This window comes from Ceratosolen solmsi, unplaced genomic scaffold (assembly GCF_000503995.2).
Source record: "Ceratosolen solmsi marchali unplaced genomic scaffold, CerSol_1.0 scaffold7, whole genome shotgun sequence".
Lineage (NCBI taxonomy): Eukaryota > Metazoa > Arthropoda > Insecta > Hymenoptera > Agaonidae > Ceratosolen > Ceratosolen solmsi.
The window spans coordinates 3921266-3943455 of record NW_011948413.1 but is presented as its reverse complement, the minus strand read 5'-3'; the positions used below and the strand labels follow the sequence as shown (position 1 = coordinate 3943455).

General features: G+C 23.9%; 2 protein-coding genes across 2 annotated transcripts; one reads left to right on the top strand and one right to left on the bottom strand.

Annotated features, from left to right (window-relative positions):
- Positions 1 to 1482: 1482 nt before the first annotated feature.
- Positions 1483 to 16126, bottom strand: Ziz (dedicator of cytokinesis protein Ziz). Its single transcript, XM_011505959.1, has 27 exons — positions 16016 to 16126; positions 15704 to 15820; positions 15438 to 15607; positions 15265 to 15343; positions 14693 to 15133; positions 13961 to 14607; positions 13636 to 13797; positions 13466 to 13545; positions 13131 to 13384; positions 11485 to 11726; positions 11292 to 11388; positions 10552 to 10923; positions 10260 to 10460; positions 10051 to 10197; positions 9794 to 9980; positions 9689 to 9718; positions 6858 to 7039; positions 5980 to 6233; positions 5485 to 5913; positions 4988 to 5291; positions 4487 to 4646; positions 4068 to 4228; positions 3663 to 3992; positions 3166 to 3570; positions 2287 to 2647; positions 1910 to 2204; positions 1483 to 1827 (listed from the first exon to the last, which is right to left on the bottom strand). The coding sequence occupies exons 1-27, from the start codon at positions 16112 to 16114 to the stop codon at positions 1590 to 1592; spliced, it is 6444 nt and encodes a 2147-aa protein (XP_011504261.1). The 5' UTR covers positions 16115 to 16126; the 3' UTR covers positions 1483 to 1589.
- Positions 16127 to 17578: 1452 nt separating this feature from the next.
- Positions 17579 to 22190, top strand: LOC105367304 (UPF0553 protein C9orf64 homolog). The gene is made up of 7 exons (XM_011505960.1): positions 17579 to 17651; positions 19147 to 19292; positions 19397 to 19609; positions 20879 to 21041; positions 21243 to 21356; positions 21570 to 21755; positions 21935 to 22190. The coding sequence occupies exons 2-7, from the start codon at positions 19182 to 19184 to the stop codon at positions 22171 to 22173; spliced, it is 1026 nt and encodes a 341-aa protein (XP_011504262.1). The 5' UTR covers positions 17579 to 17651; positions 19147 to 19181; the 3' UTR covers positions 22174 to 22190.

Below are 22190 nucleotides of genomic sequence, written 5' to 3'. Positions count from 1 at the left end.
ACTAGAAAATTTTTTAATATCTAACCTCAATGATTTTATTGCACTTTTTAATTTTGAAGTCCTAATTAAACGGAATTTCCCTTTTTTTTTTTAAGAATTAATTGAGTAAATCATAATTTTTTCTGATAAATTTTATTATATTAAAGTTTTGCATATCTGCAGAATTTATTTTTTCGATATTTTGCTAACTATAAATTTAAGTAAAAAAAAAAAGAATTATGATTTAGTTGTTCAAGTAATTAAAATAACTGTTCCATTAATTCTTTATTAATTTATTTTAAAGCGTGACAAAATTATCCGTATGATTTTTATTTAAGTTTTAGACTTAAATGAAGTGTAATATTAATTTATACATCTTACAATACATACTTTTAATAACATATCACATATTGTTATTAATATTTTAACTATAATAATTTGATCTATATTGTTTATAATCATATTTTTTTACATGAGTAAAATAATGTAAAAGAGTGCTGTGTTAATATTATATCAATAAGTAAATATTTTCTGAAGATTAAAATTAATAATATTTCTTTATCTGATTTATCAAACTTTTGAGCAAATTATTTAATAATTTATCTTAACATATTGTCTCAAAAATATTCAAAGTTTAATAAACCTCTAACTATTTTATACAATTGATTCTTATTAAAATAATAGAGAACATCAAACTTGATATATTTATAACATATTTATATATAAATCAAAATAATTTAAAAACTATGCTGTTTATCTTACATCTTTCTATTAAATAATATATATATATATATATATATAATTTAATTCTTTTAATATTGTATACCCAACGAAAAAAATTATAGTTGATTAATTATTAATTAATCAACCAAAATGTTTAAGAAACATCTCAAAAACTTTCTTCATTTCCTTCGATCCTTTCGGTTTGTTTATTTATTGTTAATTTATGAAAAAGGAAAATAAATTTTTAACATGTAGGCTTCATTTATTCTTATTAGATACGAAAATAATTTGTTTTTAGAAATATGTTATAAATTTATTTAAAATGTTTTAAATTACATTTAAAATGTTTGACAATGAAATTATGAAAATGAGAATTAAAATAATGCATTTCAAATGAAATATACATTTACATGAATATATATTTAAATTGTATAAAACGTCATCTATTAGCAAAATATATTTAATAAATTATATATCATTGTATGACAATAAAATTTTTAAATTCATCGAAAAACTAAACTGGTGATGATACATGATACATTTTTTTATCTATATTTAATTTTATTTTATAATAAAAATTTACAAGAAAAACGAAGCATCAATAATAGTTATATTCAATTAACAACAATAAAAATAACAATTAATTTTGTCCATGAGTTATAAAATATTTTCATCAAGCATAATATATTATTTAATTGTATGTTACAAATTATTTTAAAAATATTTACTAAATTTACAAAATCAAATTAAAAACGTATTTAATGAGTTAAAAATGCTTTCGTCAAATAATTTGAAATATTCTTTCACAATTAAAAATAACTCTTATTTTCTGTTGTCTTCATGTTAAAAAGTATAAAATTATTCAATAGCAGTCTTGATATTTTATATTAGGCAGTGCTAGAGTGACTATTTGTTGTGCCACTAATAGCATTAAAGAGTGCAGCACTGTTACGTTTGAAACTTGTAATGTGCTCATCTGGCCACACTGATTCTCCTAAAAGAGTCGATAAATTTTGACAAAACTTTTGATAATTTTCTCGCAATGCTTCTTGATATTCAAACTGATCACAAGTTATCAATTTGCTATTAATTTGAAGTGCTGTATAACAAATTTTTACAAACTCTCTGTAATAATATGGAATTATTAATTATTTAAATGGGTCAAAAATAAAGTGTATAAATTGAAATTTATATTTCATTATTTTACCTAAAAACATCTTTTAATTCTAGAACTAAATCATCGGCATATCCAGAAGGTTGATTTGGATTTAAAAATGCGCTAGCATATGCTAGTGGACCAGCATTTACTGTAACACAAACACTCCCTTGAAGTTTGAGTTGAAGCTTTTTAGCATCAGCTGGTCCACTAGTTAATGCAACTTCTTGCAATTCTTTTACTCTTTGTCTCATTTCATCTAATGCAACTTGAATTGGATTTAACTCTATAATTTTTTTTTCAACTACTTGAATACGTTTCTTTACATATGGAAAGGAGCATTGTGCTGTAATACAAAATTGAATTGAAATTCATATTTTTATGAAAATTTTGTATAATAAATAGAAAAAAAAAAAAAAAACAAGTACTAGTAAGAATAGTTCTACGCTTCCATTGGTCTTGAGGATCTCCTTTTGATTTACTACCTTCTTGCGTAAAGGGAGTTTCAAACATAAAAGTAGATATGTCATGATTTCTTTCAAACTCTGTTATTCGAGATTCAAGTTCAATTTCATCAAAATATGGTGTTACATAAGTTACTTGTATGTAAGCTATTTTAGGATCTAATTCAGAGATGTGATCAACGCTTGAATCCATTATTATTTTTACATTTTCAGTTCCAAATTTTTCTGAATAAAGATTATATAAGCGTTCTGAAATTTCTGAAAGAGAAGTTACTTTCGGTTCTTTGTAAATATATTCCATACCATTTTCTTGTTCAAAATAAAACTGAAAAATGCAAATAATAATAACTTTAATAATAATAATAATAGTAATAACTTCAATTGTATAAAATATTAACAGAAGAAATAATTTTGATAGTATTGGATAACAATTGTATTTAAATCACTGAATAAGTAATCAAATACAAATTACACTGTTTTCATTATATAATATTCGGTATAAAAATAAATCTAAATTATTAACAAATAATTCAGTCAATATTAAACAATTAATATAAGTTGAATTAAATTTTAATATAGGTTATTATTACATGCCAAAGCAAGTGAAGAAAAGAACCAGAAAGAGGCTAGAATTGAAATCTTCATATACAATTTTTATAGTCTGTAAAATAATTAATAATAACAAAAACTAATATAATTTACAGTAATAATCTACAAAATTGAAGTATATTTAAAAATGCAGTGATTAAAGCTATTCTTATTATTAAATGTATACTATTTTTTTTATTTCTAATAGAAATTAAAATAAATTACTTAAAACATTTACTAAAGTATTGTTCTTACCGAACCAAAGAAGGCTACTTTATAAAATCGTCCAAGTAATCTTTTTCCACTTTTATTTACTTGTACTACTTTGTTACAAGCCTGTGTCAAATGTGCATAACAATTTGCTAAAGCTTGATAATTTCTCTTTTTCTCATACATTGGTATAATTAAACGATATAGATGACCAAGTAATTCAAATCTCTCGGCTTTATCTAACATCTCGGCACACGTTTCTAATTGTTCTAGTAACATATGATCATTATAATGAATATCTTGAACACCAGCATCAAGCTTAAGGCCTTTCTCATCTCTTGATATATTTTTTGATATTTTATCAAATGCTTCTGCGCCCCAGTAATTTAAATTATTTAATTTTAAATATTCTGCCATTAATGCCGAAATATGTAATTGACAGCAAGCAGCCTATATTTTTAATTTAAAGTCATATTGACATATAATTAATAATACAAAATAAAAAATTATGTGTTCCTTATGTATACAAATGATAAACCTACTTCAGAATAGTTTCCATCTCTGGCATGATTTCGAGCCATGGTTTCTAACCAGGTATGCCTCAACTCGGGTGTACTAGCGTAAGAATTTGCTAAGCTATGTTCAAGATCAAGCAGCATTTCAGGATCATTTTTATGTTCTCTCATTTGTGCTGTTGCCATCAATACAGTTCTAATTCGTTTATTTAAATCTTGAACTTCTAATGGAAAATTCGTTCCTTGCATAACTTTATCTGAGCAGGCGTAACTATTTATTAATGATAAAGATTCTTGAAACCTAGAATTATTTAAGCTAATAACGTTGCCCAACATTTGCGAAACTGAAATTATCACCTAATAGTAACATAAAAAAATAATTAAACATATGTATAAATTTGTATTTTATCTTATATATAATTATGATAGTACTTGAAGGTGAACTCTTGTCAATCCTTTTCTACTTGTAAATTCAAAATTGCTACGCATAAGTAAATAAAGTAGAGCGCATGATTCTTGTCTTATAGAACTTAGTTTACTATTACAACATCTTAATAATTCATAGCATAACCTTCCGCACAATACAGCATTACCTGAAATATAATAAAATTTTTAAATTAAACGAATAAAATCACAGATAAATATTCTAATAAATATAAAATTATTGAAAAATATAAACAATAAATGAATAGAGTTGTAATATAATAATGTCACACCGATTATGATAAGAAATATTCTTAATTAAAAAATAACATGGAAATTAATTAATGTCTACAAATATATATAATATGTGTATATATATGTATATATATTGCTTTTATAATATATTTTACTATTATTAATATTATTACCTTGAAATAGTATTGCAGAATAATTATTTAATAAAGCTCTTAAACTAGCAAATACATGACGAAATAGACCCTCTGATTGACTAATTTGGAGAAATGTTAAATAAACTGTAACTACTTGCTGTACAATTGGGTTACTATCATCTGCCTCTAGTAGTAAATCCTGAAAAAGTATTGAGATTTAATTTTACCTAAATATTATCCAAATTTTACAATAAAATTAAATGATATTATTATAAAAACAATTATAAAGAACATCGATTTAAAAAGTGTTTTAAAAAGCATTTTAAAAAGTATTTTTTAAATTCTTAATTTTTATATAAATTAATAAATATGTAAAAAATAGTACAGAGTTTCAAATATAACATGAATATTTGGAAATTTATTATTTAATTAATAAATTTACCTTACATCAAAGAAGCAATTATTAAAATTCTATAATATGTGTATAGGACAAATTAATTTAAAAATTAGGAATTTAAGATTTTTTATATTAAATCTTACCTTAAAATGAAAACAAAACAATCCCAAACAGTCAAGCACAACAAGGCCAACTTCTGCTGCTAAATTTCCTTGCTTCGTACTGTGCAACTTTTCGAAATCGTTTTCTAGCAAATTTTCTCTAATGACTGTTGTGTTTTGAGGTTGCAGTGTACCAGTCGTAGGAGATGAATCGTTAGAAAAATCAGGAGGAGCCATCCTAGCTGGTAATGTCATAGATTTTACAGCCTTTGGTTTATCAGTATCTTGTCCAGTGTTTGTCGATGATTGTCTCTTGCCAAGATATTTAAAATGATGTAAGCACAATCTAAAAGTAAACATAAATATCTTTCATTTTGAGTATTTATAATACATATTTTCAACAAAATGAACTTATTCGTAAATATTATAAAATTTTAATTTATTTGCATAATAGATATAAAAATTATGAATAATGAAGTTATGTAGTAAAATTTTTAACTATTTTTGTCAATAAATATGATACGTTAAAAACTACTAACTCAATCACTGACAAAAACTTCTGAATCTCAATTTCATTGCATTGTTGCCACCAAGTTGTTGTTTGATTATCATCTACATATTTGATCACAAATAAAAAACAAAGTAATAAATCCTGTACTTCCGAAGACTGAAATTTATCACATCGAGGTGTGGAAACCGTAGTATGTGAAACACTAACTGAGCGGGAATGTCCTTTTTGTTCCCTCATGTCATTATTAATGTCTACATATTCACAATTTAAAATAGCGGTTTCTTGAGAAAGATTGGATTGAGTGGCACTAGAAATTGTTGATAAGTCTGATTCAATACTCGTACAAGAGAAGCCATTAACCATATTATGGCCGGCAATAGCAGCCAAATATGTCGAATCTCTTATGCTTACAGAGCTTCTTATTGGTGATTGTTGAGACTCAATATGTGGTAAGCATCTAAAAATTTAATGCAATACATATTTAATAATTAGTCATTTATATACTTACTTATATATTCATTACCTGTTAGATGTTTTTATAGGAGTGCTTGTTCCAGTAGAGATATTATTAATTGTGCTTGAGGCAGAAGTTAATGTATAGTTTGTATTTTGTCGTATAAAACAAGTGGAAGTGCGATTATGGATACAGGTTTTGTTTTCGATATTTCGTTGAATTTCATTTTTGACTATATTATTTACAGACTCAAAACGATCAATATTTTCTAATATAATATCCAACCAAGGTATATACAAAGAAGCTATCCTACTCATTCGTCCCTTTATTAATATTTTAAAAAATATAAATATTACATTACATAAATCTTATACAATATTATAGTATATTTAAATAAAATTTAATAAAAGTTTATTATTTGCTAAAAATATTAGCTATGCGAATATGCTTTTCATCACATTATCTGTTAAACAATTGTATTTGAAATATTTTAGTAATACTTTGTCTAGGTACATGTTTTCATTTTTTAAATGTAATGAAAATAATTTTAATAATATTCATTACTTTCTTAAATAAACAGAACTATTATATTATGTGTATTTTTTACTCTACATATATATTTAGATACAATAATGTGTTTTATTAATAATAATAATTGAAATTATAAAATTAAATAAATTGTAATTTTCAATCGAAGAATTATACTTTTATTCCATAATTTTTACATATGTATAAATATTAAATAATTATAATTTAAAAAATATTTTAAAAAATTCAAACACTACATTTATTAAACAATTATTAATTGAGTTTCAATCGTTTTAATACATAAGAATATTTGAAATATTTACATACACTATATAAGGAATTTATATTTTAGATATATCAATTTTTCAAATGAACTTGAAATATATTTAATAATATATATATAATATATTTATACATACTTTATCTCGATATCTATCATCCAACTCATGTTTGGCCAATAAATCTCTCAAAGTGGTAATTGCCATTTTTCTTATTAGGGCAATTTCATTCAATGACAATTTAACTTGCTGAAGTAAAAGTCCTACCAGAAAATGATACTTGCAAAAGTTTTCCGTTAGGTAATATTCACTGCGCAATGTATCTGAAAGATTGAAAATACTATGTACACCTACAATTATGATTCCATAAAATAATTGAATAATAAGCACAAATTATTATTTATTCAACAAATATCTAAACATAAAATAAAATAGACTTAATGTAGTGAGTCAAACATGCGTTCAGGCCCAACTTTTTTTTGCAAATAATAATAAATAAAGGATTTAATATTCAAGCTGTTATTTGTGTTTTTTAAGCGTAAAATACAAATTAAAATAGTGCAAATACTTTCAAGAAAAAATATTAAAATTTAGTGAAGAAAAAAAACATAATTTCATACATAGGGCGATTATAATTAAGATACATATTAAGAACTACAAAAATGTAAAAAAAAAAATTAAAATATGTTATACATCAATAGAGGCCGGTCCGGTCAAATTCAATTTTATTATCATACATGAATTTGTATGTAATATAATTAAGTATAATATACTATACATTATAATTTTTAAAACATTTTTATTGTTTTAAACGTTGGAGGAGCACTAGGTAGAAATATATAAAATATTTTTAAAAAATAAATTTTTGTTAATTATATAATTGTACAAAATATACTAATTATTTTTAAGAATTTATAATGAAAACGTAGAATGTTATACAAATAAATAATTTTTAACATATAGAAATGTGAAGGTACTACGTAGCATACAATCTCATTTTATGTAAATTAAACCTAATGTATGTAGACGAATGTATCTTGACGAAAATGACAAGGCAATAATAATGGGTACATATATTTAATATATGGAGAATAGGAGAATTAAATAAATCACTTATAATCAATATTACTTTTAAGTATAATATAAATTAATAACATAAATTACAATGGAACAATACTTGCTGTATTCGATATGAAAATATAACTAGTAAAAATTTTTTTAAACAACACGTGATATAAGATTTGCAACATAAGAAATAGAAGACTAAATGAGATTAATCACTGAAACTATGCAGCATATGTATGTAAAAATACTACAGCAAAGTCTGAAAAAAAGAATAAAACTTTTTAACAAAAATACTCAAATACTAAGTCGATAAGAGACGTTGTCGGTTGTGCAGAGAAAATATCGTTAACACCTTCTTTCGAAAACATCCGTAAGAATAAAGAGAAATTAAATATTCATGATGAAATAGATTCCACTCTTAAGCTTTGAGCTTTCTACAAAAAGAAAAGGTACGAGGATCAAACGACATTTACGTAAAGGTTTTGATAACTTATAACTAATTATATTAATTATTAAATTTATATTATTTCTCAAATTATTAATAAAATACGCTCGTGTACATACATACGTTAAACTAAAATTTTGTTTTTATGAATGTTATTAAAAATTGAATGTATATGGAATAAATATTATAATTTCAGAATGAATCAATATAGATATTATAAATCGAGTGATTTGTGCAAACTGCTTCGAATTTATTTAAATAATTTACATTAATAATTTTATATATTTTTATATTTTTTTTTATTTTAAGATAAATAAAAACATTCTCGGTCAGAGTTCGTTCACAATAGTATTTCATGAAGTCTTTTCAGACACGGCGGTATAAAATTTAAAAATATATAATTTGATAATAATATTATAAAAAACATTATTACTATGTTTGGCAACAGAATACTTATAATAGATAAATATAAAGATATTAAAAAGTATTATTATTCTAATAAAATTATTAATAATAGTTAAGGCAATTGAAATTACTTTACTTATTTCCAAATTTAAAAGTAATACCTATTTGTAAATAGAATTAAAAAAATCGATTCATTCTAAAAAGAACAATATACGAAAAAATATACTTTAAAATATTTAATTATTTTATTATCTCCTCTCTCTTTCTTTCTCGCTCTCTCGTTTCGTTTTTCCTACACATCTTTCATAATGTAAAAAGATGAATCTGCAAGTTCTACGAATACGATACACCGTAACTTGCCTATCGAAGACGTTTTAACAATACTTCTATTAACTAAATTGGTGTATTTTTATATTTGATATTAATAAACAATAGAAACCTCGAGTGTATCTGTATTTTTAAATGATGAAAAAATAGAAATACTTTATTTTGCTGGATTAAATATTAATGTCATATTTAGAAACTTATAAGGAATTTTGTATAGAGAATTATAAAAAAAAAAAGAAAAATAAATAAATAAATAAAATGCTTTTCAGTATATACAACATTGATTATTGATTGGTATATTTTCAGCATATTATAATTTATGCATTTATGTACACTTACTCAGGAATACATAAACAAACCATGCACAGGATCAGAAGAAAATTGATAATGTTTATGAGGATAATCAAATCATAGAAACATATTAACTGATCTACCGGAAATCACTGTTATTATAATAATAATTAGAATGTATTCCGTTTAATATTTTACATATTGTCTTGCTCCTATAACTCCTTTGAGCATGGCAGTAGGATCATATACTTTATCAGAAAAATACTTCAATTTATAAATCGTAAAATTATATTTTAAATATACCTAGAATCCATTAATAAAGTAGAAGTCTCTTTCTTGTGACCAGTCCGACCCCATGACACATATAGACTCACTATTTTTTATACGTATTATTAATAACATAAATTAAATTGCTGAGCGATTGAAGATATTAACATACCATCGTTATCAGGTTTACTGTCAGTTTCTTCTTTAAGATGGGGAAAAATATAATAATAATATGTTGTATTATTCAAGTTGATATAAATATATGATTTTATTATACCTTTCGATGTGATCCAAGTTTGCATCAATGGTAAATTGAATGAAATGTAATGTTCATGAGAACATATAATTTGAAGAAAATTATATTTCAAATCCTGCAATGTACGTGAAGTTCCAGAAGCAAATTTATCTATGTACGAATTGATTAATCTAAAAACGAGGCCTCGATCCATGAATGTAAGACATCGCTAAAAATTACGTTTAAAATTCTAAATAATTAATCTACATATGAGTAAGTTTAATGAAAGTAAATATTACTTTTAAAAATCGGGCAAGACTTCTATTCAATGCATGTGTTTCAAGTGGCAAATCTTTATACTTGTTCATTAATTGAGGTATTATTAATTGTACAAAAATTTCAACTTGTTCCTGATATTCCTTCGGAAATCTTTCATAGCGATGCATCTAAAATAAAAATATTTGACATAATATTAACATTACTTTTTAAATCAAATCAACAAATAAACCTTTATTCTGCCAGTGGTGAGAAGATGTTGAGCCATGCTTTTAATCATAATGTCAAAAAGTAATTCAGACTGATGCATAAATTTATTCAGCAACAATGTATCTGTATTACTTGGTAATAATAGAAGTGGTAAATATTTAGCGAGTTGTTCATGAACTGTTAGAATATTATTATGTTTATTTATCGGTGGTATAAAAATAAACTAAAACATAAAATTTGTACGTCAATTAATTTTACTTAACTTCATATTTAACCGTAATATTTATAATGAATTAAAATCATCGTTTCCTTACTTTAATATAGGCAAATAAAATATCTTGACGTCTAGCTTCACATATCACATTAATAATATGAATTAATAATCTAACAGTGTATTGACCTACTTCGTCACTTACATTGCATGTTAATAATGTAAATAATTGGTTTAATATTGTAGGTAAAAACGTGACAATAGTTACTAATTGCATAGCATGTGCTGCTTTCAATATTTTGCAAGTTTCTGAATCGGAAGGTACTGAAACTGGCATTGGCTCTATTATTTTTTCAGCATGAGTAAATAAATTGTGTAAATGTACGTCTCTAGTAAAAACTGTTGAATTTATTTGAACAGAAACTGTAAATATTGGTTTTTGAGAGTCAATCCATAATATTTCAGGTCCGGCATTCTAAGTATGAAATAGTATATATATATATATATATATATATAATAATGTATAATAAAATTAATGTTATTTTACATATTTAGTTTCAAAAATCAGATTATTTAATTTTCAATATCTTGATGGTAAAAAAAGAAATAAAATTAAAATTCAATAAGCTTCATTTATAAGTGTATATTATCAAAGTTTAAAAATAAGAATGAAAAAATATTCAAATCTGCAAAATATTCGTAAAATTATTAATATATATTTATATAAAAATTTTATTTTAATATTATAATATTATAATTTTTAAATATTTATCTCCGCACATTGATTGTGAATACATTTTATACTAACATAATAAAAACGTAATATGAATTGACATTACTTACACCTCTTCCAAGACCAAGTGGCTGAATTGATAAATATCCATCGGGTAAATGTGTTGCTACTGGCAAGATTTGTGCATTTTCTTCAATAAATACAAGTCTGCGAACCAAATTATTTACATTTTACACATATACTACATATACTGCACATAATTATACATTGCATTAATTTTAAAATGAGAATCATTAAACTTACCGCCCCTTAGTTAATAGTGGCAACCAAGCATAACCAAGACAATTTTCAACTAAACTATCCTTTTTTTTATTTATATCACAACTTATATGATAAAATGAAAAAAGAAGATGGTGCTTCTGATGAAGTTTTAACGGTAATCTAATTTTTATTTCTTCGTACCAAGATGGAGTTGCATTATGGTGTAAAACTGGGCATGAAATTCTTGAAACCAATAAAGCAGATCCAGGTCGACCATAAATACACTAAAATTTATACAGAGATACGAATTTTAACAATGTATTTTAAACATTAGTTGTATAATTTGATTTCAAAATGTACTGTCGTTTATGAAATGTTGAAATATATATTATAAATTGATATAAACTGTATTGATATGTAATATGCATTATTAATTATGATTTTTAAATAAATAAAATACTATTCAATAATTTATCAATTTATACTATTAAAATTTATTTTTAATTTACAGTAGAAATGAATTAGTATTGAAGGATATTAACAATACATTATTTCTGAATATGTATTTATGCTCTTTAACAATAAATAGTAATTTTTATATAAAAGTAGAAATTTTATATTACAATTATTCATGTCTTACTAATTATTGTTGAGTTACGCATGCGTATATCAAGCTATTGGTTGAATTAGATTTGTTTGTGCTCTAAATATTTGCTTATTTCCTCTTGATATAATATATCTTTTAATTCATTGAACATAAATATGTTCGAGAGAAAAGCGATAGAATTTCCATATATAATTGGAAATTTCGAGGTATTAGATCAATTAATTTCACCATTGCATAGAGAACACTATTAAGAGAATTTAACATACAATGTTAGAACAACTTGAAAATGAATGAGATTTCATTCAAACTTCAATATTATGAAATAATATGCAATAATTTTTGTGGTTTAATTTAATATTGAAATATTTTATTAATATAATTTACGTAACTAAATATTTCGATTGAATTAAAAAGAAACTATGATAAGACTGTAGACTTGAAAAAATTATTAAAATAATAATAATGGTTGATCAATAACTCAAGCATGAATAGATACACAAAAAGTTAAATAGATAGTCAGTGCTCTTCAAAAGGCTGTAACTCAGATAATACTATTTACTTTAAACTCAACATTGAAATGATTTTCTAAAAGCATAGATCTGACCGTATATATATATATATTATATATTACATCTAAATATTATATAATCTCTATTATATAATATCTAATAATATTAATACAATTAAATGAAATTTTGATTTGCAAACAAATTTCATGTTAATTTTTAACATAACTTAATTGTTTTTATGTTAAAAGAATTGAAAATAATTTATAATTAAATTATAGATGTTTTACTGCTATAGTTCAAGTTATACTATCTCAATTTTTCTTTTAAATTAGAGGAATTGGTAAGTATTTTGAAAATAATTTTTAACTGTTAGTAACCCAGTTTTTATTATTCTGTTATTTACCTTGAGCACCTTTTCATTCATTTAAAAAACTCAGCATATGAGAAAGCTTATTTTGGTCAAGTTTAATGTTTAGAAACAAAAAGAAAAAATACATGTAGATTTCCATTTTTCCAATTTCATATTATTTATCAATATTACATGGAACAATGAAATGTATTTTTAAACTTACTCTTAATGATTGTGTTTTGTCATTGTCATTATCTCTCATTTCAATAATGCATGCAATATTTCTTGCTCTGCTAAATATTTTTTGTGTATCAAATGAAAGACTTTGTGGATATACATAAAGATGGTTGATATAAGTTGTATATGGTTGAACATCTTTAACAGATGAACTTTCGAATTCTGCTATTTCTAATGTTATATCGGACATTGGTAAAGTACAGAAAGGTTTTAAAGTTTCAAGTGATGTTGTCAAACAATCTAAAAGGATAAAAACAATATTTTAAAAATTAATATGATATAAATACTTCAAATTTAATAATACAACCATAATGTACTTACTTTGAGGAATTTCTGTAATAGCTTCAATTTTAATTTGTATCCATCCAGGTATTACTGTTAATTTATTTAATTTATCAGGTCTATTGAAACATAATAGAAGAAATATGAAAATTTTACACATAAAATCTTTTATAATTATATTATGTACATTAATACATAATCAAACGTACTTTCTGTATTCCAAAAGTAATTTTAATAATTCTTCATCTTTTATTTTATTTCCCTCTTGTCTATAAATAGCTGGAAAATTTGATGAGGTATCCAATTCATTACTATATAATCTAAATAATGGTCTAGCTGACCATGCAAAGGGCATTCTATAATTCCCTAATCTATAATATATTGCAAATAATATTAGTAACAATAGAAGCAATGCAGTATTAACAACAATATTGAAATAAATTATAAATACAAAACAATATTTAGTCCTTATACTTTATACTTTTATCATTATATGACTAACAATAAATATATAAATTAATATTCTAAAAGTACCTTTGGCAATAAGCTTGAACTTGTTTATGTACTTTCGTACCCAAACGAGGATCTTTTGCAGCGCGAATATATGGCTCACAAGTTTGATAAATACTTCCTTGCAAAATTTTATCAATCCTTATTACGAGAAATATATCTGGATGCGGGTTACTTATACTGAATATCGCTTGTCTTACGCTACTAAACCAAGCGGTTGAAATAGTTTTTAAATCATCTTGCAGTTCTAAACTATTTTCTGATGAAATTCCTATATGATTTTCATCTTTAATTAATTTTCGTACAGACTCATGATTAATATCAAAATAAAAATTTTCACTTAATTTTCGATTATTTCTTGCATCAAAAATACTTAAAGTTGTGAAATATGGCTCAACTTGGCATAAAGATTCCTGTTCATCTATTAATGCCTGCAGTCTGAACTTGATGTTCTCACATTTGACAAAGATTCTTTGGTTGAATTGTTCTTTATATGGCTCATTACTTTCATGATTTGTTGAAATTTTATTACTCTGCTGTGTAAGATGCATTTGAAAAAGAAGCCTTCTATTTTTCTTTCGAGCAGATGAAATACTAATATCTGTTTCTTGCGAATACTTAATTAACTGTGGATTCATACTCTGCTCTAAGCCCTTCAAAGTACCAAAACCCTTTACATAATGAAAAATAACATTATATTACTTTAATATATTAAATAAATTATACATATTTATAATTATAAAATAAAGTTCGTACTTGATTTAAATGTGACAATGGTGGTAAAGTATCGCACGTTTTCTCAAGCCAAGCTGCATGTTTTTCTTCTTGTTGCTTATAATGTTGTAGCACAGTATTAAGTTTTACTATCCATTCATGTAAGTCATTTTCATTATCTGCAGCTAATGTATATGATTTATGTGGTCCACTCATTTTCAATTCAAAGCAATATTTTCCTCTTTTAGGATTTCGTACAACCTCTGTACAAAAATCTAAGTTAGCAATTTTGACGTCATTCTTCTTTTCATCTTTGAAAAATTCTAAAATATATGTCCCATCCACTTGTTGCCTTAAATGACAGAAACGTCTTTTAAATGACTTTGATCCAATATTGGAAAACATAATGCGATCGCCAACACTAATTTCTGGACCTTTTAAAAGATAACCTTCCTTTGTAATGCCAGCCCCTTTCATGACATCCTAAATATAACAAATATACATAATTTATAAAAGTGTTTACTAATTATTATAAATTTACATCAATTAATACTATTAATAAAAGACTATGTAAAATAAATACAATATATAAAAATGGTAGTTAAATACCTTACCTCATCAATTTGATTTACATCGATATCTATTTCATATATTTCATCTTTTAGTTCATCTTCAAATTTTCCTCCATTGTAACTAATATAATTAATACATAAAAAAATATATATATATATACATATTTATACAAAATAATTATTTATATATGGATTTAAAAAAATTATTTACATACGCAGGAAGATCAATATATGATCCGCTATAAGCTGAATATTTATAGTAGATTAAATTCCAGTCAGAAGAATAACTTTTTATACATTCTTTTGAAAGTAAATTTGCTTCTTCCAGTCTTATTTGGGGTGCAGTAGCAACCACGGTTCGATATTCTCTAGGTAGAACAACTTGCTGTAAAATAAATTCAAGATAACTTTTATCAATTTAATAATAATTGTTTAATATCTATTAGGAAATCTACTAAAGTTAATATATTTTCTGACTTACAGAAACATCATCTGGAGGATATAATAATATTTCTCTGTGCCCATCATTATGTATTAATGTTTTATTCTTCAGAATAAAGCTTTCATAGTCTATTGGATCGACTATACGTAATTTATTCTAAAAGCAAATTTGAATTTCAACATTTAAAAAATTTAAAATAACTTTTTATAAATACATATTAACAACAACAATTACAATGAAGAAAATGTTATTTTTCTTTGATTTAATAATATTTAAATAATCATTAGGGTAAATCAGTAATTGTCATACTCTAATTTTTAAAAAATCAAAAGAAAATTAGTTTTATATTACCTGTATAGTACTCTCTCGTACAACCTGAGACACAGTTTCCCGGAGTTGTGCAGCCATTCCAGGCTTTCCTAAAGCTCGTGTAAATTTTCTTTCACTCATTTTTTTTTTTTTAAATATATTAAACTAAATTTAAGAATATTATTATGTTTTCATCTTATTCAATATTCTTACATGACTCGAAACGCATGACACGAGCCATATGTACTAGCATTGAATTATAATGACAATCATAACAGAGCATGTCAATTGTTATCAAAAGCTTCAGAAAATCAGCATCCACGGTTATTACTTTCAATTAATAATTTATTCTTGTTGTTTATATGCTCATGACTCAATCAATGTGAAATATGAATTTATTTTGTTTGCGCATTTTAATATTTTCTTAATGAAAGTAAGACAAAATTAAATTCTGAAAATCCAGTATTCAATATTTAAACAAGTATTTAAATAGAATTTTTATAAACATTGTGACTTGTCAGTAATGATAAACAAATATATCGTTATATATAGAAGACGTTTTAATTATAGAATTATTATATATATTTGTCTATATAATTTTTTTTTTCTGTAAATTCACGGAAATGTTAAATCTCTAATACTTATGTAACGAATTGCAAAGCATTGAATGACATAAAAACCAACGATCCGACGGTGAATTCAGATTTTAGAAACAGAGAACTGATTAGTTAATTTGAAAAATTTTAATTTACGTCAGTCTTTAAGGAAATATAATTATACATGATGAGAAGTAACATTGTAATTTATCAATTATTCTTTAAAGTTTGTTATTCAATGTGAATCATACTCAATTATATTACAATTTATGAAAAAATTAAATTGTTCTAATTAAATTAGTTATATATAAGTAATTTTTAAATATAAATACTTAAGAAATGAAAAAGAATTAAAGTTTGATAGTGTCGTTATAGAATTTAGAATAATGAAATTCAACATTAGAATAAGAAAACGCATGCGTATAATATTAGAATATATTATAAATATCATATTTAAACATTAAAATAATTAATAAACCACAAAAACTATAATTTAAAAATTGAATTAGTATTGCTTGAATAAAAGAAATTCTTGTAATCCATAGTTTTAAATTGACAAAGACTTATATTCATATAATGAGAAAAAGTTAAAATTTATAATTAAGTGTGAAAAAATTGTACATTATACAATTATAATTGAGAGAACCAATCAATTTAATTTTGCTATGGCATTTGTATTTTACAGTATCCCGTATATTTTTAACTTACACAATCTGTGAAAGTTGTAAACGGCTACCTACTGTCTGGTTTCCATTTATTTTCGTGCAAATTAATTTTATCTTTAAATGTCAGACACTATCTAACTACCATTCATTAATTATTATTTTGTATTAGTACTGGTATTTACATATTTGAGTTATTACACATTTTATAATAATATATAAAAGCAGATTCTGACTTTTATAATATGTGAAAAGGATATCTAATAATTAAGTGCAGCACCTTGAATAGCTATACTTTCAAACTCGTGTTTTACACTGTTTAGCAAACAATACTTTTAATGTATAATTAGTAAAGATAATTCGAACTATTATTTTAACCATCCAACTCATTTTCTTTCTCATCGTAGCTGTATTTTTAAGGTATTCAAAAGTAATATACATACATAAATAAAAATAACTATAGTTTAAGATATGATATATAATGGTTACGCTATTGATATATTGTGATTAACAGTCTGCAACTATTGTATCCCATATTATAAAGCAATTGGTGAACAAAAAGTTGATCAGAAATTTTTTAAAGCATTAGTTAATTTTAATACTTCATTATAGTATCATCTTATGTAATCTGTTATATCAAGATATAATATCTTATACCAAGTATATAAGATATCATGAGTTATACCTAACAATTTAAAATGTATTGGTACAAAAGTTGAACACATCACTGTTTTTCTTACAAGATGAAAAGCACTCGCTTGTAATATGAAAAAAATCATTATTATTGATCAAATTCCTATCATATTATCAATCATAAATATAGAATGACAAAAGATTAAGAAATAATTGGTTGGTTCCTTGATAACAAGGAAGTTACAGAACTTTGGGAATATATATTTATTTCAAATATAATTGTTAAAATTAAGATATTAAAAGTGATACACTAAAATATATCACTGATACCTACTTGGCTAATTCAAATTCTTTAATCAAATACATAAATATATCAATGGTTATTCATCAAAAGTTTTTACATATCATATTTTGGTGTTGTAGTAAATAGAGGCACACATTGAAGAATTGAAAAAGACTTAAGAGAAAAATAAAAATCCCATATTGAAAAGAAAATTAAGAATGCTTGTTATTAAAACATTTCAATATAAATTATTTTCAAGTACAAAAAAAATATTTGAATGTATTTCAAAATTACAGAGCTTGAATAAAATATGCAAATAATACTGAAAAATAAACTATTGATGTTAACACTATCGTAGAGAGTTTTTAACACAAATGGTTTTAAGATACAAAAACAGAAGATTTAAATATGATATTAATATTCTTTATCTATTGTAGTTAAATTAATAAAATATATAATTGTAATAAATCCATTGATTCAATGCGATATTATTTATATTTAAATATTCATAGTAATGACCGATAAGGGAAACTTAGACTGTACTTAAAGAATCACTGAATTATCTATTTTGCTACTTTAATAATTCTACATATTTCTTATATTATATTATAATCTATTATAATCTTACATATTTGAATCAATACAATATAAATACAGAATAATGCACTGATATATAACTAGTATAAAGTATATAACTACATTAGTTTTTTAACAATAAATAAAAGAAAAATCATGATAAAAAAAACAAAGATATCCAATGAACATAGAAACTATAAATAATAGTGAAAGTATTGGATCAGTAAGTAATTTAACTTTTAAATATTGTAGGAAACAGCTATCTGATGCTATATTTTTCTAATATAAAACATTTACCTTTTAAAATTACTACTTTTCACCCAATTTATTATAGTATTGTTGGTTTTGCCTAGTTTACATATTTTCTTGTATTTCAATGTTTAATAATATACACATAATATATGTTTTTATGTTAAAAATTAGCTTTTAGAGTTTAAAGGTATTTTTTTGCTATTGCAATGAATTCCGAATGTAATTTCCTTATGCCTAGAGAATCTGGAAAATTCATAGCAGAATCAGCAACACACGTTATTCTTAAAAATGCTGAAATTAAAAAATTTGCAGGCATAGTTAGTTTTATATTTTTATCAAAAAACTACTGTACACATGGCAGTATTTTAAACTAATTTCAATCATTATTTAATTTTGATATTTGTATTAACGTGAGTTTCAGATATTAGAAAATTTTAAATGTCAAGAATCAAGTGTTAATTCCTGTGAACACAGTAATTTCCTTGATAAAAACGATCCGAAAGTAGCTGATTTAATATTGTTTATAGACACGTTAAATTTTTGTTTCTGGAATGATGCAAATAATTTAAAATGGAAAGTTAATGGAGAAACAGGATATTTTGCTCTATGTGCTGCAATAAAAAGAGCTCTCAAGGTAAATTATGATAATATACAACTAAATTTACTTTTACAAAGTGACATTAATTTTTCATTTTATAACAAAATATTAAGCAACAATAAAACAAACTTTTACTGTATCGAAACTTAATCCCACGCTTCCGTTACGGCGTAAAAATCTTCCAAAAAATCATAAAACAATTATCGCTAAATGAGAAAATAATTTCGAATAGTGCAGAATAATATTCCATGGTTATATTACGACGTACAAAAAATATATACACGAGATTTATATTTTCAACTAATAATCATAATAGTGTCAGTTTATTTTAAATTCTTATGAAAGCAAGGTGGCTTTGAATTGTCAGATAGCTGCTTTATTCCACGTGACCAATGTGATATCCCTTATTGATAGTAATATGCTACAAGATCGATGAAGTAACGGAATAATACTTGTTGTTTGCTCTTCCAATATTTCAATATTGAATAGTTTTCCATTGCCGATCTTACATAATCCTCCCAAAGTCAATCAATCAATATTCCAATCGATAAACCACCGTCTTTTTAAAATGAAATAGTAATTCTTTATAGTCGCTCTTATAGAGTAGCATGTTTCCAAAAATTTTATCCATCTATGAAGAAGCTCATGGGAAAACTATCCATAGCCGCGATTTATCAAATTTGATTCTCTTTTTTTTTATTCTCGTCTTTAGTCCAATCGTTGCATCATTATTTCTACTACATGGCTTTTACAGAATATTTATTGTATTAATTATTCATAAGTAAAATAATAAATGTATATCATTACAGTTACGACTTTAACATGTGTATCGTTGTTATTTCATTATTTTGCAATTAAAAACAGAACGCATCTTCTTCTTTGTCGATTTTATTATTATTTTTTTTTTAAATACCATGTAACTTGAAATATTGGTATGATTAATTATTATTTACATATTTTATTACAATTTATTACATAGAGAGAATATTTAAAGAAATTGTATTTCATGTTCGTATTTTCATTCTGGCATTAGACTTTTATTTGCTTTTAAGATATGTGTTTGCGTTTGCTCTGTTCTTCCAATGATACTTTATCGATGAAACGGTGTATCATGAATTTTATTTTTCTTTCATATAAATATTTGGTCATATTAATTAATTTATTATTTATTAATCAATATTCTAACTAATTTCGGAGGAGCGTCACAAAACTTATCTAAAAAATTGAATAAATATTTTGTTTTGCTAATGCATACTAAACTTTTATATGTAATACATTTGCTTTAATATAATAATTTTTAATTAGGCAGGAATTCCAATCACCGATGCTATATTTCTTTCAAAAATTACACACGATGAGCTTCAAAAAATTTTGCAAGGTGATCAAGATAGTGGTGAAATTCCTCTTTTACACGAGCGAGTACAAAATCTAAACGAAGTCGGTCAAGTTCTTATTAAAAAATATAATGGTATTTTTAACAAATATTTTTGTAATCAAACATTTACCGAAATATATAAAATCTTGTATTTTTTTTTTATTTCAATTTAATTGAAATGTTTTAAGTATGTGTTTTACTAAAAGAAAATTTTTTAAAAATCTTTTTAAAAATCAATGATCGACAATTTTCTTTGAGATATTTGTGAAATACTAATAATATAATTTTACATAGGAACATTTGTCGAATGTATAAAGTCTTGTAATAACTCAGCTGAAAAATTACTGAAGCTTATTGTTCATAATTTTAAATGTTTTCGCGATGAAGCAAATTATAAAAATTATCAAGGTAATAACTTATTTTTTATGATCTCTGATTATTTATAATTATATATCTTTAATAATTAATAATCTTTAGTGGTTAATTTCTGTGATGTTTTCACAAAAAGTTCATGAATATAAACAATTAATTTAATTGTATTAATGATATCTATTGAACATTAACTATAAACATGTTTTAAATGCTATATTTTATAAATAATAACATATTTATTGTAAAAAGTCTCTTTTTATAAAAGAGCTCAGATTTTAGTTGCAGACATATGGTCATGTTGTCAAGGAGAAGGCCTTGGTGCATTCAACGATATTGACTATATCACAATGTTTCCAGATTACAGAGTTCCACAAGTGCTTATTTATTTTGGTGTAATGCAATATAATAATGAGCTACTAAATAAATTACAATCTGGTACGATAAAGTTTAATGATTTTGAATACGCTTATCATGCAATAATAATGAAATATGAAATAATAATATTGGTAAAAGTATCAATATCCTTTATAAACATTATGATTGTGTTTAGTATTTAAATTCTTAAATATATAAACTTTAAAATTTTTTAAAACATTTGAAATAATTTTAAATAGGTGTGACTTTAGAACAGAGATCCGTTGAAGAAATAGAAATCCGGGGTTGCTCAATTGCAGCAGTTGAACGAATCATAGACGAAATTAAAATTTTAAAACGTGAAAATCCAACATTATATTTAGATAAATTACAATATAACTCAATATATATTGATTACTTTCTTTGGGAATATAGGAGAAAGCATGCAGAGAAATTAAAAGATATACCTTATCATAAAGTTAGGACAATATTTTATTAAATACTTTAATTCACGTA